General features: G+C 38.6%; 2 protein-coding genes across 4 annotated transcripts in view; one reads left to right on the top strand and one right to left on the bottom strand.

The window, feature by feature from the left end:
• Positions 1-1,962: 1,962 nt before the first annotated feature.
• Positions 1,963-16,349, bottom strand: part of LOC144608750 (potassium-transporting ATPase alpha chain 2-like) — a 44,878-nt gene continuing 30,491 nt past the window's right edge. The window contains exons 16-21 of the mRNA XM_078426819.1: positions 15,831-15,976; positions 14,389-14,522; positions 13,926-14,027; positions 13,066-13,157; positions 11,636-11,743; positions 1,963-2,338 (exon numbers count right to left, since the gene is read on the bottom strand). Coding sequence (XP_078282945.1) covers positions 11,715-11,743; positions 13,066-13,157; positions 13,926-14,027; positions 14,389-14,522; positions 15,831-15,976 — 503 coding nt within the window. The 3' untranslated portion in view covers positions 1,963-2,338; positions 11,636-11,714. The remainder of the gene's footprint in view (positions 2,339-11,635; positions 11,744-13,065; positions 13,158-13,925; positions 14,028-14,388; positions 14,523-15,830; positions 15,977-16,349) is intronic.
• Positions 2,272-16,349, top strand: part of LOC144608751 (uncharacterized protein CXorf65-like) — a 66,028-nt gene continuing 51,950 nt past the window's right edge. For 2 of the 3 annotated variants that reach the window (XR_013549232.1, XM_078426821.1), the window contains exons 1-6: positions 2,272-2,384; positions 7,371-7,457; positions 8,835-8,951; positions 9,451-9,525; positions 10,002-10,109; positions 10,951-11,015. Coding sequence is in view for 2 of the 3 variants with exons in the window: in XM_078426821.1 (XP_078282947.1) it covers positions 2,360-2,384; positions 7,371-7,457; positions 8,835-8,951; positions 9,451-9,525; positions 10,002-10,109; positions 10,951-11,015 (477 nt within the window). In the remaining variant the exon portion in view is untranslated. Of the gene's footprint in view, positions 2,385-7,370; positions 7,458-8,834; positions 8,952-9,450; positions 9,526-10,001; positions 10,110-10,950; positions 11,244-16,349 lie in introns of those variants that run through there. The other variant, XM_078426820.1, reaches the window with a different exon arrangement.

The raw sequence follows: 16,349 nt of genomic DNA, 5'->3' as shown, positions 1-16,349 counted from the left end.
TTGAGAGAGAAAGTCTATGGGCACATGATCTTGTTAAAGGGAGAGTGATAGTATCAACTTAAGTTCAACATTAATTTAGTCAGTCAAAGTATAAGTTAATTAGAGAATAAGCCACTTTTGGAGGTAGACTTTTTCTTTGGGAGTGCAAGAATGAAAAGTTTAACTCCTTTATAAATTTAACATTGATAAATTAAAGGCCAAGAAGCAGAGGCTTTACCATTTCTTTACCATTTCAATCCAAGCCACTTTAATTCATAGATGTAAAGTTACATCTATACATCTATTCAAAGACCAGAGTAACTAATCCATTCAGTCATCATATAATTTAGTATTTACATCTTAGTTTTTTAACAGAAATATCACTGAGTAACTTGTGTTTAATTTGCAACCCCAATATTATGTGTTTATAAAGATTTTGTTTTTGCTGTGTTTTTAACTCTTTCACTGGCCTCTTGAGATTCAGATTTCAATGTAATTTGAAGTTTAGATTCCAATGTTGTATATTTCCCTTTTTACATGTTGATAATTTATTTAAGGATGAATATTGCCTTTTATTTGCCAGTTTTATTCCTTTAAACAACTGTCCAAATACCACAGAAAGAGTAGCCATGTAAACAAACCATGTTTCTCTGTCTGATTCACACAAACATCAACTTACACGTTGCAAGAATGGTATGAAGAATGGTATCATTTTTCTTTCTCTTGGATATCAAAGCTTAATTCGGACTTGCCACAACAGTGAACCAAGACCAAACTTACAAAACATATAATTGAAACACCCACCCTCTTTCACAATCTTCCCTACAGTATTATTCACTTTGTTCTGCAGTGTACCTCTTTCAATTATCCACCCTTTATAGAGTGTGCACCTTACAATAGTCCCACCTTTGGCAACATTGTTAGTCCAGCCATCAAAACTTTACACTCATGAGTTCTACCCCCACATCACCCACTTCCAAATTTCAAGCACACCTTCAGTTTTCTCTTCTAACCATGTCCTTTTTAGATGTTTGACATTGGCTTATGCTGTCTTCCTGCACACGGGACAGATATTTCAGATGGTCTCCGACAACAGGTGGTGAGTGGATTGAACCATGACTTGCAAAAATAAATGGTTTGGATTCTGCTGTTGTATTGCAAATCAGTTTGTCTGTCCAATTGCTGTGTTTAAACTGAAGCATTGCATACCAATGTGATCTTTGTGAAGAGTTTGGATTCTGCTTGAAATCTTTTCCATACTTATTAGTCTGTTGGATTTTAATGTGGAGAGCAATATCCCTATGACAATATTTGTAAGAAAATATAGTAAAGCTCACTGAAATAAATCCTGGTAAATGTGTTTGTACATTAAAATATCCCAGCAGCTACAATATCAGTCTAAGTAATCTAAATTTATTTTATATGTAATACTTTTCAACTCTGCAACATTCTGTGCATTCCATGTGAATAGTATCAATTTGAAGATTTGTCAAAGCTTACTATAATAATTTGGAAAGGTTGCTTCTCTTGTAAGATTTGATTGATTTCCTGTTGATAGTTTGACAATAAAGAGAGCCAGTTTTGGACTGGTTGCCCCTTTCAGGTACATCTAATTGTGGTTATGTATCATATCCCAGATGCAAGGCATCAAGTTTCTCATAATTTATTAAGAAAAGGATATTAATCTTTTTTTCTTTGGTCTTCTGGAAATATGTGCTTGTGTTCCTTCGTTTGTTAGTTGTTGATACACAAGAGCTGTGTAGCATCTATTATACCCATATCACAAAATATGTCATGTTTAATGGATCCAGCAAAACAGCACTCCCTCAGTACTACACCAAAAGGTCAGCTCAAGTCCTGAACTGTGATTTGAAATCTGCTGGAATAGTACACAGAACTAAGGCAGTTATGTCAAGAAAACACAAGGAAGAGTGGGTATTAAATCACTTTTATTCAGTATGTGAAATTTATTCAAGTTCTGTCTGATCCAAAGAACGGAACAGAATGTTCCTTCATTTCATTCTAGTTAAAAGGCTTTTAACACAATAAAACACAACAAAAGCACTGAAGATTATGTTGACACACTGCTACTCTACAATAATGTTTTGCATTCTACATTAATTTCACAAAGCTTACAGTAAATATTAGAAGCACTGTTTGTTAATAGGTAATAGAATGCCATATTTAATCTTACTTGCTCATTGAGTATGTTTTGCCTCTGCTGAATTATTCATTTAATTGGTGGATGTTAGGAGCACACTGCAACATGCCCAGTCTTGCACTGCTGTTTGGAGCTGCACGAATACCACATTCATCATCAGGTGCTCTTGCAAAGCTTCAAAATCTTGTTAGAATGTTTCTGTAGTGATAGCAAAGTACCATGTTTATTACAGTCTTATATGGAGGTAAGTGTAAGAACTTTTTTAACAGTCAAAATAATTGCCTCATTTTGTGCTTCAGTATCTTTAGCATTAAACATAATACTGTGGCTGCACATGTTAACAGTTAACTATAATAGATCAACCAAATAGATTTAAATGTCTCTTCAAATTATTTCTGACTGTATTCTGCAATGCAAGTTGAGGAAGGAGCAGGGAAAATTTACAATAACATGGTTAAAACAATCGTTGGCATATTCATTCATATCAGTAAAAGAAACATAATATTGACAGTCTACATCATTGTTTGGATTATGTTTTTCTGCCATATATTGTGCTTTATTAATTTTTATAAATGTGATTTGTTGGTCCCAATTTGTTGGTTATCAACTGAAAGTAAAATTGAGACATTGTGTCTCTTCAGATAGCGACACTGCTAATTGCAACTGCTAACTTTAAAGGAAGTTTCAATTTAGTGCACATCAAGCTCCAGGACACCATGGGGAAGGTGCAAAAGTTCTGTATTATTACAAAAGGATTGAAAAGGAACCAGATATGTCCCACTCTCCATTTTTCCCCTCACCTGCATTTCCCTTTAGATATGTTGGGCTATTTTATCGAAACTGCACCTTTACAGGTCAGAAGGAGATTGGCCTTTGAGAGTCCTGGACTTTGTTGGCAATGATCTAGACTGTGCTGAGGTTTTTCTGGCATGCCTGGAAAACTGAGGCAGGTGGACTGGCTGAGTACGACCTTGGGAAGGAACAGAGTGTGTGGTTCAATGGAGATACCAGAAACTGCAGATGCTTGAATCTGGGGCAACCAACAATCTGCTGGAGGATCTCAGCAGCTCTGTGGATGGAAATGAATGGTTGTGTGCCAAGTTGAGCCCCTGCATCAGGGCAGAGGGGAGATAGCCAGTAGTAAGAGTGTGTGCCTCAGTTGGGAGCTCTGGGGTGGATGAAGCATGGAGGAAAATGAAGTTGTGGGATGGGCTGTGTGAAAAATGTTGGGTTGAGGGATAATGTCCAGAGGCAAATTTTCATGCAAATTACACTGGGACCATAGAACTGTCTCCTCAAAAATAGTTCAAGCTATGTGAAAGTGGGACAATTGTATGTTCTACAGTGATTAACTCTGGTTAGGTAATTATATAGAATGATATGGAATCAAGGCAGGTAAATGAATACACATTAATCAAGATTGGGCTCAAATAACAGAATAGCCTTTTCCATTTCCTTTGTTAGCCTTCCTTCGTTGATGCAATACTTAGATCGTGTGCTGAATTATCATGTCTGTATAAGGACTAGGTCGTTCACAAATGGCTACTTTCCCACTTGTAGTGAGAGCAATTCCAGTGCAAAATGCTAACCTTTGAATTCTAGTGCAAAATGCTAACCTTTGAATAGGCTGAGAGCCCAAACCTTACGTCCACCTCTGCCCAGCATCCTTCTGGCGAACGTCCAGTCCCGGGAGAACAAGCTGGATGACCTCAGGGCGAGGATCAGATTCCAGCGGGATATAAGAGACTGCAACATCTTCTGTCTGGCCGAGACATGGCTGACCACGCTGGTGCCAGATCAGGCGATCTGCCCAACCGAGTCCTTCACTGTTTTCCGTGCGGACAGAATGGAAGAATCCGGGAAATCTAAGGGTGGAGGAGTTTGCTTCATGACCAACAATAACTGGTGCAACCCCAGGAATATTAAGACGCTTTCTCGTTCCTGCTCGCCGGACCCGGAACATCTGACTATCTCATGCCGTCCATTCTACCTTCCCCGGGTGTTCAGCTCGGTGATCATCACAGCCGTCTATATTCCACCACATGCGGACACCGACGTGGCACTATCGGCCCTGCACGATGTGTTGTGTCAACACCAAAACAAGAACCCTGATGCGGCTTTGGTGGTGGCTGGAGATTATAATAGGGCAAATCTCAAAAAGTCATGCCTAACTTCTGCCAACACATCACGTGTGTCACCAGGGGGGAAAGAACTTTGGACCACTGCTACACGCCATTCAGTAAAGGCTACAAGGCCGTTCCTCCCCCTCCTTTTGGAAAATCTAACCACGCTGTCATTTTCCTGCTGCTGGAGTATAAACAACGGATAGCACGGGAAACGGCGGTGACGAGGGATGTAAAGCGGTGGTCTGACCATTCAGAGGCCATGCTGCAAGATGCACTGAGCGATGTCGACTGGAATATGTTCCAAGCAAGTTCCAGAGACGTTAATGAGTTTGCGGAAGCGGTTACGGACTTCATTGCAACAATAGCCGATAACATCGTCCCCACGGTAAGGGTTAGTATCTTTCCTAATCAAAAACCCTGGGTGGACAGGTCTATTCACGTTGCCTTGAATGCTCGCACCGCTGCTTACAACTCCGGCCTGGCATCCAGCAATATGGACGACAACAAGGATACTGTTCATTGATTTTAGTTCAGCTTTCAACACAATAGTCCCCACCAGACTGGCTGAGAAGCTGCTGAAACTGGGGCTTAACACTCCCCTGTGTGCCTGGGTCCTGGACTTTCTCATCGCCAGGCCCCAAGTGGTCAAGATGGGGAGACATACTTCTAACCCCCTCACCCTGAACACAGGATCCCCCCAGGGTTGCGTTCTTAGCTCCCTACTGTACTCCCTGTACACACATGACTGTGTGGCCAGGTTCAGTTCCAACTCCATCATCAAGTTTGCGGACGACACTGTGGTGGTGGGCCTGATCTCCGAAAACGATGAGAAGGCCTACCGGGAGGAGGTGGCTGATCTGGCACTCTGGTGTCAGGACAACAGCCTCCTCTTGAATGTCACAAAAACTAAGGAGCTGATTATAGACTTTAGAAGGGCTCAACATCCGAGGACACGTACACGCCACTGGAGTTAAATGGGATTACTGTGGATAGGGTGAGCAGCTTTAAATACCTGGGAGTCCACATGACAGAGGATCTGACATGGACAACACACATTGCCGTACTGGTGAGTAAGGCAAGGCAGCGCCTTTACCACCTCAGACAGTTGAGGAAATTCAGAGTCTCTCTGAGGATCCTTCAGTGCTTCTACTCTGGGGCTGTAGAAAGCATCTTGTCCGGGAACATTACAATCTGGTTTGAGAACAGCTCTGCCCAGGACAGGAAGGCTCTGCGGAGAGTAGTGCGTTCGGCTGAACACACTATGGGAACTACACTCGCCCCCCTGCAGGACCTATACATCAGGAGGTGCAGATCCGGAGCCAGCAGCATTATGGGGGACCCCTAGTAACGGACTGTTCCAGCTGCTACGGTCAGGCAAACGCCTCCGCTGTCACACTGTGTAAACAGAGAGGATGAGACGGAGTTTCTTCCCACAGGCCATCAGGACTGTTAACTCTCATATCACCAGGGACTAATTTAATTTACTGTATTAATTTATTTTTTGTGTTCAAATTTTTTTTCCTATTCTGTTTTGTAGTTTAACACAATCCGCAGGCTTTGCCACTTTCATTTCACTGCACATCTTTTATATGTATGTGACAAATAAACTTGACTTGACTTGACGATGCTCAGATGGATGCCAGGAATTAGCTGTGCAGAAAGCATTGATTAAATAGCTTGCCCAGGCATGGGAGTTGTGATTATCTGTTAAGCAAAGCCCTTGAAGAACTATAATCCAGCATGACACAAAGATGGGTAATAAATGAGATTGGAGGGAAAGGGTTTTTCATAGAGGCTGAATAGGCAGCGCAAGCTAGTAGAGGAAGTAATGGTGGCATTTAAGCCAGTACTTGGATAGGAAAGTCATAATGCAGGCAAATGGGATCAATAGACAATAGACAATAGACAATAGGTGCAGGAGTAGGCCATTCAGCCCTTCGAGCCAGCACCGCTATTCAATGCGATCATGGCTGATCACTCTCAATCAGTACCCCGTTCCTGCCTTCTCCCCATACCCCCTCACTCCGCTATCCTTAAGAGCTCTATCCAGCTCTCTCTTGAAAGCATCCAACGAACTGGCCTCCACTGCCTTCTGAGGCAGAGAATTCCACACCTTCACCACTCTCTGACTGAAAAAGTTCTTCCTCATCTCCGTTCTAAATGGCCTACCCCAACAATCAACATCGATTGTTGTCACATTTGTCTGGACAAGATGGGCTGAAGGGGCCTGTTTCTGTTTCCATGATTCTATGAAATGCAGGTTTTACTCATTATAGCCACATCTCATAAATGATTTTTTTTGTGTAACTCCAAAATGAAAAGGAGAATGAAGAAAAAGTAATGCAGCTTTGTAATAATCAGATAATGTTCCTCTTTAGAAACTGGACTGAACCAGGCTCAATTATAGCATTCAAAAGGGGGCTGCTGGATATCAGCTACTCATGGCTCACCTAGTCTTGGACATTCACAATCCAACACGTATCTTAATGAATTGCACCATTCACTTGACCACTGGCATCACCATTACCTAGCAGTGGAGCAGTGACATGCTGACAAGTGGGACCAGATGCCCTTTACATCCAGTCCACAGCCACATAACAACGATCATGAACAACGACCTCATTCATTTGACTAAGCTCACAATGTTGTGGATGGAAGTAAATGATTTATGTACATTATTTTATTGACTTTACCTTTTTTGTTTGTATTTGACCTATCCTAATAATTTGTATTCATTAACTTCATTTTCTCAGTTATTCAAGTTGTTTGAATAGGTTTGATAAATATCTTTGTTAAACCATTTTTTATGACCTGTGAGCTTTCTGGGGGAGTACAGTTATGATGCATAAAGCCTAGTCAGAGCCTGCTCCACCTCGCAAGATACTTGTCAGGCGTTGGTGTCAACTTGTTTAGGTAGGTCATTGCCTTGAGAAAAAGTGTAGTTGGGGACCATAGGCAGTGATACCAATTAGCAGGTTGGGTCCAGGACATTTTGGATCATTGTATTCTTTGGTTCTAAGTCACAATACTCTTTTGGTAAGAGGTAGGAATGGTCAGAATGTTTGTGATATTAACTTTATAATCATGTTCATGTTACACTGCAGATAATGAACATGCTCTCTTCAATCCATACTGCAAGACCCAACTTTTATTGGACTGCATCAAACGGAACTGTCATTATGAGACTGAAGGTAAGAGAATTTATTAATTTTGCTGTAAGCCCAATTACAGAGATATGAAGTGGTTCCATTTGTAATGATTGTGGCATAGATTGTCGTGTGGAGCTATGCTCTTTGACCCTCAATACAAGTACAATGTTGGTATAAAAACAACCTAATTTTTGTGGGATAGGTATATGTTTATATTTCAGAAATGGAGGCACTAGTGGTGAGATACATTGCATTATTTCACTCTGACAGGTTGCTGATAATTAACAAATGATAATTCAGGGAATATTTTCTGTACAGTGAATTTTCAGTACCAGTTGTGGTGTAGATGGGGCAATGAAGAATTCAAAACCTACTCCATGTGGAAGGAAATATTAAGGGTCAGAAAGAAAGTCCGCTACCCTGTATTAGTGTGTACTATTGAAGACCAAAGCAATCCCCAAAAGCGTTAAAGTAGGGGTTGCCGATATTCAATTTAAGGGATTGCAAAACCAGGAAAGATTAGGCAATAATCAAAACAGTCAAAACAGTCCATCCTGAGGCCAGAGTAATTCTGTCTCAGAGTAAGGTGGCTTTTCACTTAATTAGTTGTTTTTCTGATGCAGTTATCAAAATCCCCAAAGAAAACATAAATCTGACGTGATTCTGAATAGATGGATTCTCCCACTTGTAAATTGTAACTTGAGTGGATGAGTTATGAAACCACCTAAAACCTGAACTTTTTTTCCCCCCAGAGAACCTACTTGTCTTTGTTTCCCATTGTTTGATGAACAAGAAAGAAATTCCCAGCAGCTGAATTGTTCCCACTTGTGGATAGTCTGACTAACAAACATAAGAAATTCAGTAATAAATCCAATAAAAACATATTTAAGGGTCAGGGTGAGGAAATGTTTTGAGCAATTCATAGGCAGTGTATGATGTGAGATAATGTTGAAATTTAAGGGATAAACTGTTTGCTTGTAAGGAAGAGAAGATCATGATGAATTCAGTCAACTGAGCATGGGAACAATTTCAAAGGTGTTTAGTTTTCAGAGATCCTCAATTGTTTTGGATCCAGACATGTGCATGAACATTCATAGTATTCAGTCTCAAATAGTTTGAAATAAAGGGGTAGTTCAGACTGTGGAAGACCAATTGGAAACTATGAAACAGAAGAAATCAGACCACACCGTACATAACTGAAGGACAGGAACCCACAGGAACCCACATTTTTAAATTATTTAAAAACAGGATAATTGAGATGGAAGAAATGGGATGTTGTGATGTGGCGTTAAATAAAAGCAATGCAAGATCATTCGAAATGATTCCTTTGTAGATGGAAATAAGTTATGAAGGAAATCAATCAGTGTTATATATGGTTATTTTTGCCAATAACAAGCCATTGTTGCACTTTTATTTCAGTTGAGATTGATCTAGCAGATGAGAATGGAGAGGTGAAAAATCTATTACTGCACCAACATTCGTACTCCTCTGATATCTTGACCGGAAGAGGGGTCTATGTTCTACTTGGTGTAAACAGTAAGTTGGTTCCTCAAAAGGAAAGGAGTAATTAAATTATGGGCAAGAATGGGTAAGTTTACAGTTACCAAAGCAAAATGGGAAAAATGAACATTCATTTCAGATCAGATAGCTGCCAGTCACACAGGATCTGATCACGTGAAAACAGAAAAAGCAGCAATAGCAGCAATAAAAGAACGAATGATGGAGAGGGATAAAAAAAAAAACAACTGATGCTTGCAAAGTAACATTGCATTTAATGTAAAAAACCCAATGCTGCAAACAATAATACTGGTTAAAAAAAGGGTTATTATTTCATTCATTGAACTGTAGATGAATCTAGCTTTTTCTGAAATGTACATAGTGAGAGTGATAACTTATAGGATCTGGGGACCCTACTCATCTCTGACCCTCACCATCCGGACTGGAGGACATAGAAATATTTAAGTACAAATCTCTGTTTTCTTTTGCTTTAGTAAAATGTTTTTAAAGTGGTTGCGTATACTTTTATATCTTCCAGGGCCTGCCAGTCCCTCCAAACCAAGATATACACCTTTACTGAACAATAATAATATTGTCACTTCAAAATTCTTAGGTAAGTCAAAAAGATCTCAGAGTTTTTCAGGTCAAGATCCTCCTAAGGAAGGGTCCCAACCCGAAACGTCACCTATCCTTGTTCTCCAAAGATGCTGCCTGACCAGCTGCGTTACTCCAGCACTTTGTGTCCTTCGGAGTTTTTAGTTCAATGCATTGATTGAGAAAGCAACTCTATTTATCAGTGTACAGAATGAAAGTAATAGAACAAATTTAATCATGCATGGGATCAATACACCGCATACACCAGTGGCTGTATTGTATACTCTATTTCTGAGGTCCACAGCATTATTGACAAGGCAACAGGTTCTCTCATTTCTTCATAAAAACCTCCATTTTGTTTGATGTTTCCAAAAAACATTGAGGTAGCAAAGAATAATTAATTGATTTTGAGACACTGATGCTGGCTTAAGGCCTCTGTTTCACTCGCCCTGTGTTGAATACAGTTTTTCCTCATCTATTGATCTTTTCCTGAAGCTAAACTAGGAATCCGGCTGGATTCTCGAAGTCAGTCCCGAGGAAAAGCAAAAAGGCTGCACAAGATATCTTCAACACCATCTTCCTCCATTTCATTCATGACAGATGGTAAGAATGTTAAAATGTAGTTTTCATCGAGCGTTCTGTGAATTTTGGTTTATGCAATCGAGTAGGAAGTCAAAAAAAGGGTTCACTGATCTTTTATCTCCTGCAATTTATGGACCTTGTTGTTTTTCAAACTGGGTCAAACTATCCTTGCTTTGATTAACCCACAATTAATCAAAAAACAAATTTCTTTCATCTTCCATATAGAATCTAAGAATAAAAGTTTAAAAAAATCAAACTTGACTTCACCACCATCTGCTTTTCAATCAGATAGTACAGTGAACTTGCTTGTATGAAATATGAGCCAAGTTTATATGTTCCAATTTCTGGAGCAGTGCTTCAACTCGGAACCTTCTAACTTGTTGTAAGATTGCCAGCATTGACCCAAACCTGACACTGAACTGAGGAAATAAGTCATGCGCATCCCACCTGACAAGACTTTCTTTTTTTTCAAGGCACACGCCCTTGTTCTCATTCTCCTGTTTTATCCACTATTCAAAATGATTATTTCCATGATTGTTTAGCATTGTAATATTTAAGCCATGATTTAACCTGCCATTCTATTTTTATCCTCTCTCCATAGCAATATTGCCATCTTGCAATGTTAATGATGATCATAGAAACATGGTTGTAGATTTTAATTTCATTGTATGCATTTTGTGTTCTTTCAAAATTTAGTTTGAAAGTCACAGCTTAATTACTTAAGGGATTTAAAACCTCCTGTATACCAATCAGGTACAAAATATAGACAAGCACGCATAGTAAAAGTTATTGGAGCTTTGTGTTATAGATTTAGTATTCCTTTTCTGTTTGGTAATACTCTGCTTCATGATTTGTTTATCAGGTAAACACAGCGCTTCACCTCAAGGGAGGCATAAATATACCTTATCACCTTACTCAGGGAAGCACGTGAGGCACTCTACTTAACAATGTCATTTGCATTTAATCATTTGTTAAATATTATTTAAAGCAATTCTGTCATTTCAAAGTGTTCTGATTTTTTGTTGTTGTCTAAGCTACTAATTACCAGGCTTCGAAATTGATGAAACAAATTGCTCTATTGATAATCAAACTTTTTTTTACTGATAATGTCACAAAACAATTAAACAAGCACTGGGTATTTACAATTACAGTAGCAACAGGTATGTTCTCTTTTAGTTATTTTTCTGCTTCTCTCGCCAAATTGTAGAATGCTTGGTTTATTCCACGATCCTGTGAGTAAAAGCACACATGCAAAGCTCTATTGATTCATTGTGACCGACTTAATAAGGTACAGATCAGCTGAAAAACCACACATGATTTATTTCATATTTAATTAATTTGTGCAAAGTGCTGGGATACGATTGGATGAGATTTTTTTTTACATTATAATGTTAGACCTGAATTGCTACTAGGGAACAACAGGCAGAGAAGTTAGCAGCAACTGTTTGGTATTTTTTTTAAGTGTGAAATTCCAGCAGTTATATAGAAGTAAACCTCAGCATGGAATTAATGCTTCTACAGTACGGTGCAATTCTTCACTCTTCTACCTGCTTGGCCGGATCTGCTGACTTGGCTTTGCAGCCACACTCAAGGTCGTCAGGGTTTGTAAGAGTCGCAAGTCAACCTTCAATAGTACATGTTCCTGTCCCACCAACCTGTAATGATCACATTGCTCTCATCATACTTGGATTACTCTCAATCAATGCACATTTTAAGAACTCACTAATCCTTTAATTCAGCATTTTAAGTGCATTCAAGGATTTTTTGGTTGCCCAACAAAATCACAACAGTTTTAGAATGACATCCACACTCTCATCCCACAATGGATGTGATTAAAATTCCTGAAAGAAATGGAAATACCCCAAAAAGTACGTGATAAATGATAGTCCTGTTCCTAGAAAAACAGTAAAACTAAATGTCTACCAGAAGAAGCTAGATCCCTAGTGACCCCCATGATCACTGGTTTCATTTCAAGTAGTGAAATGTGGGCGAGACCCCACGTCAAAGGCACATCATCAGACATCTTAGAAGAATAAGAGATGATCCCTTTAAATGGACAACATTCTTCCAGAACTTAACAGGGTTGATGCAGAGTTTGGAACCAGTTTCAAAATTAAGATTTGGTCTTTCAGGACAGTGAAACTCTAAGCACCGAAAAGCTTAAAAATAAATGATAAACCAGAGGAATAGCAATGCCAATAACCTATTTTCTTTCTCTCTCATGCCTATCCCCTCCCCCGATTAATCTGCTACCCACCTGCACTATGCTAACTTATGATGGCCAATTAACCTACCAAACAGAGCACCTGCACAAATCCCAGGTAATCGAAGAAGATGCAAAGACCACACAGACAGTACCAGAGATCAGGATCGAACATGGATCACTGTAACTCTACTCCCCTTACAGAAGATTAAAGTGCTAACAAAGAAAAGTTTCAAGAGGGATTGTAAAAGTAGCCCTTGATTTTGCAGAATAACAAGTTGGTTCATCTTGTTTTTCTGAAAGTCTACTGTATTTCCCCTCACTTAATGGGAACATGCAGTAGACTTTCCAAATAATAAAATCACAGCAGCATAGACAAAGCTTTGGACAATTTTCATAATGTGCCTCTTGCCATGAAACATTTAAACTTATGGAATCTATAGAAGAACAAACTTTAATAGATTTTAAGATCAAACTATCAGAGGCCATTTTGTGAGGTGCTTCTTCAATGGCTCAACAGAAGGCTGGATTGCAAGCAGCAAGATGAGGACCCCCCCCCCCCCCCCCCACCGTTCGTGATTTCTGATTTTCAGCTGATGATGCAAATGTGTGACTAAATTAGAGAAAAGTTATTTGTACAAAATTCTAACTCAGTTTTATTCAAATCGCCCACCCCTTCTATACTTTAACAAGCCAAAAGGCTTTACCATGTTACTTTGTTATTGTACTAAAAGTAGTTTTAAGAATGAGAACTAAACTTTAAAAAAGACTTACTTCCAGGATATCTGCGAATGAAGTATTTACGGATTTCATCATATACAAAAATTACAATGACAAAAGGCATGGCCACAAACCAATACTGAATCCTACCAAGAATAAAAGCATTTATTAGATGAATGCATTTCTAAGATAATAGTTCATATATTTAAAAGCAACATAAATATTGCCATCTAAATCATACTGTGCTTGTTGATTAGCCTAAAGTATTGAAAACTGGTTTGTTTACCCTGTACAAGATTATTTTTTAATTTGAAGAGCACTGTTTCTAATTCTACAGATGTTATTGGACATCTTTACACCACTCCATGGTAAGACTGTACAGTATTATATATATATATATAGCTAACAATCTGCTTCTTTCCAATATTTAAAGATTTTACTAACTGTTAATCTCATTTTTAGAAAGATTGAAGTGCCTTTCATAGTATTATGTCTCCTTTCTCACAATTTACACTGGCGTTAAAAAATCTCAAATCAGCAGCTCCATTCCATTATCAATTATATCATGTACTTTGCATTAACATAAATTGTTAAGATCTCTATAGCCTTTTGGGGGGAGTGAGTTTAACAAGAATTTTTTTTAAAAAACTATTCTACCCTCAAAGCAATTGATTGTTTCCTTAAAAACTTTCTAAACTAACAATCTAAATTATTTACATTTATTTTAACCACTTTGAATTTAAAATATTCTGTTTTACAAGGAAGCTGTGCATGGAATTAGGTTCCTGCAAAGTTTGGCAAAGCAATGTTTAAACATGAACTATTGGATGTGAGCCTCGTAACTTTTTGATAATTAAACAGTGTCACAGGAGCCCACAGTGTCGTACAAAATAATATCAGTATTCATACCTCACCTGAGAGGGGTAAAATGAAGGCTGTCCAACATCCCAGGGAAATAGCACAAGATGATAGCAATGCCAATCTGAGAGAGAAGACCTATCCACAATACTTTATTTCTAGAAAATATAAATAAGTAGATATAGAGATTTAAGAAAGATCCCGTTTCACCCATTTAGTTTCCCAACTCTATTCCTAGAATACAGGTTAATGCTGTTATCCATTTTAGTCAATGGGATAATGCATTGTTTACGACCAGTGCCCAACCATGGTTAAATAAACAGCACTGAAACAATTCTGACTGGAGCAGTAATGGCACAGTTTACAAATAAATCCCACGTATACCACTAGATATCTGCACCATTTATTGTTCCGAAATAGGTTCCTTTTTGCACCCATCCTATCCCCAAGATTTACAGTTCAACAATTGAGCAGTTTGGTTTAAAGTTTGATGATAATATAGTACAGAAAATTACATACCCACATAGTCCCTGCTGGAAAATAGAGTTCCGCCGGGTTTTACGAATAATTAAATCAGCAAGTTGTTCAATAACTATCCCAACAAAGAAAGCTGTGTAACAGCTCCACTCCACGTACAACCTCTGCTGAAATGTCTATAAGAAAAAGAAGTGAACAGTTACAGGCGTGTTCTGGGTAAAAGCTTGGCGAAGTAAAATGCTATCTAGTGTTATCTTGTACTCCAGCCTTCTCTTTTATTCCCTCTTGACACTCCCCTCTTTCTGCATAAATTAAAGCTCATTTCTAACTTTTGTCTGTTCTGATGAAGGATTAGCAACCAGAAATGTTACCTCTTTCTGCACACACTACCTGATCTGCTGATTAAAAGTATTTACTTTTTTTGTTAAATTCCATTTTCAATAGTATTAATCAAAGAGTACTTGTTATGAATGAAGAAGTATTTCTAAAACTTGTTAATTTACCAGAATCTGAGGAAAAACAAACTTGATTTAGAAACATAGAAAATAGGTGCAGGAGTAGGCCATTCGAGCCTGCACCGCCATTCAATATGATCATGGCTGATCATCCAACTCAGTATCCCGTACCTGCCTTCTCTCCATACCCCCTGATTCCTTTAGCCACAAGGGCCACATCTAACTCCCTCTTAAATATAGCCAATGAACTGGCCTCAACTACCTTCTGTGGCAGAGAATTCCACAGATTCACCACTCTCTGTGTGAAAAAAAATTTGGGTAGAATTTGAGATCAAGAGGTTTTTGGACTCAAATATATTTGTAGGATGTGAGGGACAGGAACAGGATCAGCCATCATCTTATTGAATGGTGAAGCAAGCTTGAGTTATGAAATGACCTACTCCAATTACTAAAGTTCGAAATAAGATTATGGCTAATCCTCTTTCTCAGGCTATCTATCCTAACCCCACAACCCTTGATTCACTTTTTAATTGATAGCAGTTGCAAATCCTTCAAGAACAATGTTTGTGGACTAGGGTGGTGGAGTAATAAAAGATCACCCTCTGGAGTATGCACTGAACATATGATGTCACACCACTTTTACATGTTGAATGCTACCACAGTGATTAGTTTCCATTGACTTCAATAAGACCAGACCAGAAGTGGAGTTCAACCTGCATTCAATACCACATTTGGGACATTCAACAGAAGATACATTTCTAGAGCAAGCAGTTCACGATGTAGGCAGAATTAAACATCTGAGTTGGTGTAACAGAGAAACAGAAAACCGCTTAGGTTGAGATGTAAAGCCAAGTTCCTTCACTGTGCTTGTGCAACTTAATCTCACCATTCAACCAAAAGGGCTTTAAATTACACTTATAACTGTTATATGTGTCTACACAACAGTAACTACACTTCAGAAGGAATGCTGTATAAATTTAAATACTCAGAACAAAAGCTTCACTCTGTTTCTTTTCGCAAAATTCATACCCATTCTTGTCCATAGCTGTCCTCAACATCATTGTTAGTGGCGTCTTCCCAAGGTACACGTATGCCTATAACCCTTGATGGAAGCCAGCCTTGTTCTGCCAAGACAGTGAAGTAACAGAGAAATCCTCCAAATGTCTGTGTCACACCTAGATGTACAGGTAGAAATAAATCAGTTCACATCCATTCACAATGCTGAAGATCATATGAAAAAATATTAAACTTGACTAGGCTCATAGACAAAGTAGGAGTTTCTTTATTCTTTAAATTATAAGAAAAATACAGTCATACAAATATTTATCAACAACCCCTGCCCAGAACTCTCCGGCATACAAACTATAAGTTAACCTTTTGCAGAATACCATATGCTAATAAATGTAATCTTTAATCAAGATGGTGAATCGCTGAATGTTAGCACGTCTTGGCACAATAGTGATATATCCATCACTTTGATTGCCAGAATAAGCCTTACCCATGAAATAGCTGTGAAAGAAAACGGAGTAGCTAATTCATGTACCCAGG

Source organism: Rhinoraja longicauda, chromosome 32, assembly GCF_053455715.1.
Source record: "Rhinoraja longicauda isolate Sanriku21f chromosome 32, sRhiLon1.1, whole genome shotgun sequence".
Lineage (NCBI taxonomy): Eukaryota > Metazoa > Chordata > Chondrichthyes > Rajiformes > Arhynchobatidae > Rhinoraja > Rhinoraja longicauda.
Note: the sequence above shows the minus strand (reverse complement) of the source record. Positions and strands in the feature narration are given on the sequence as shown.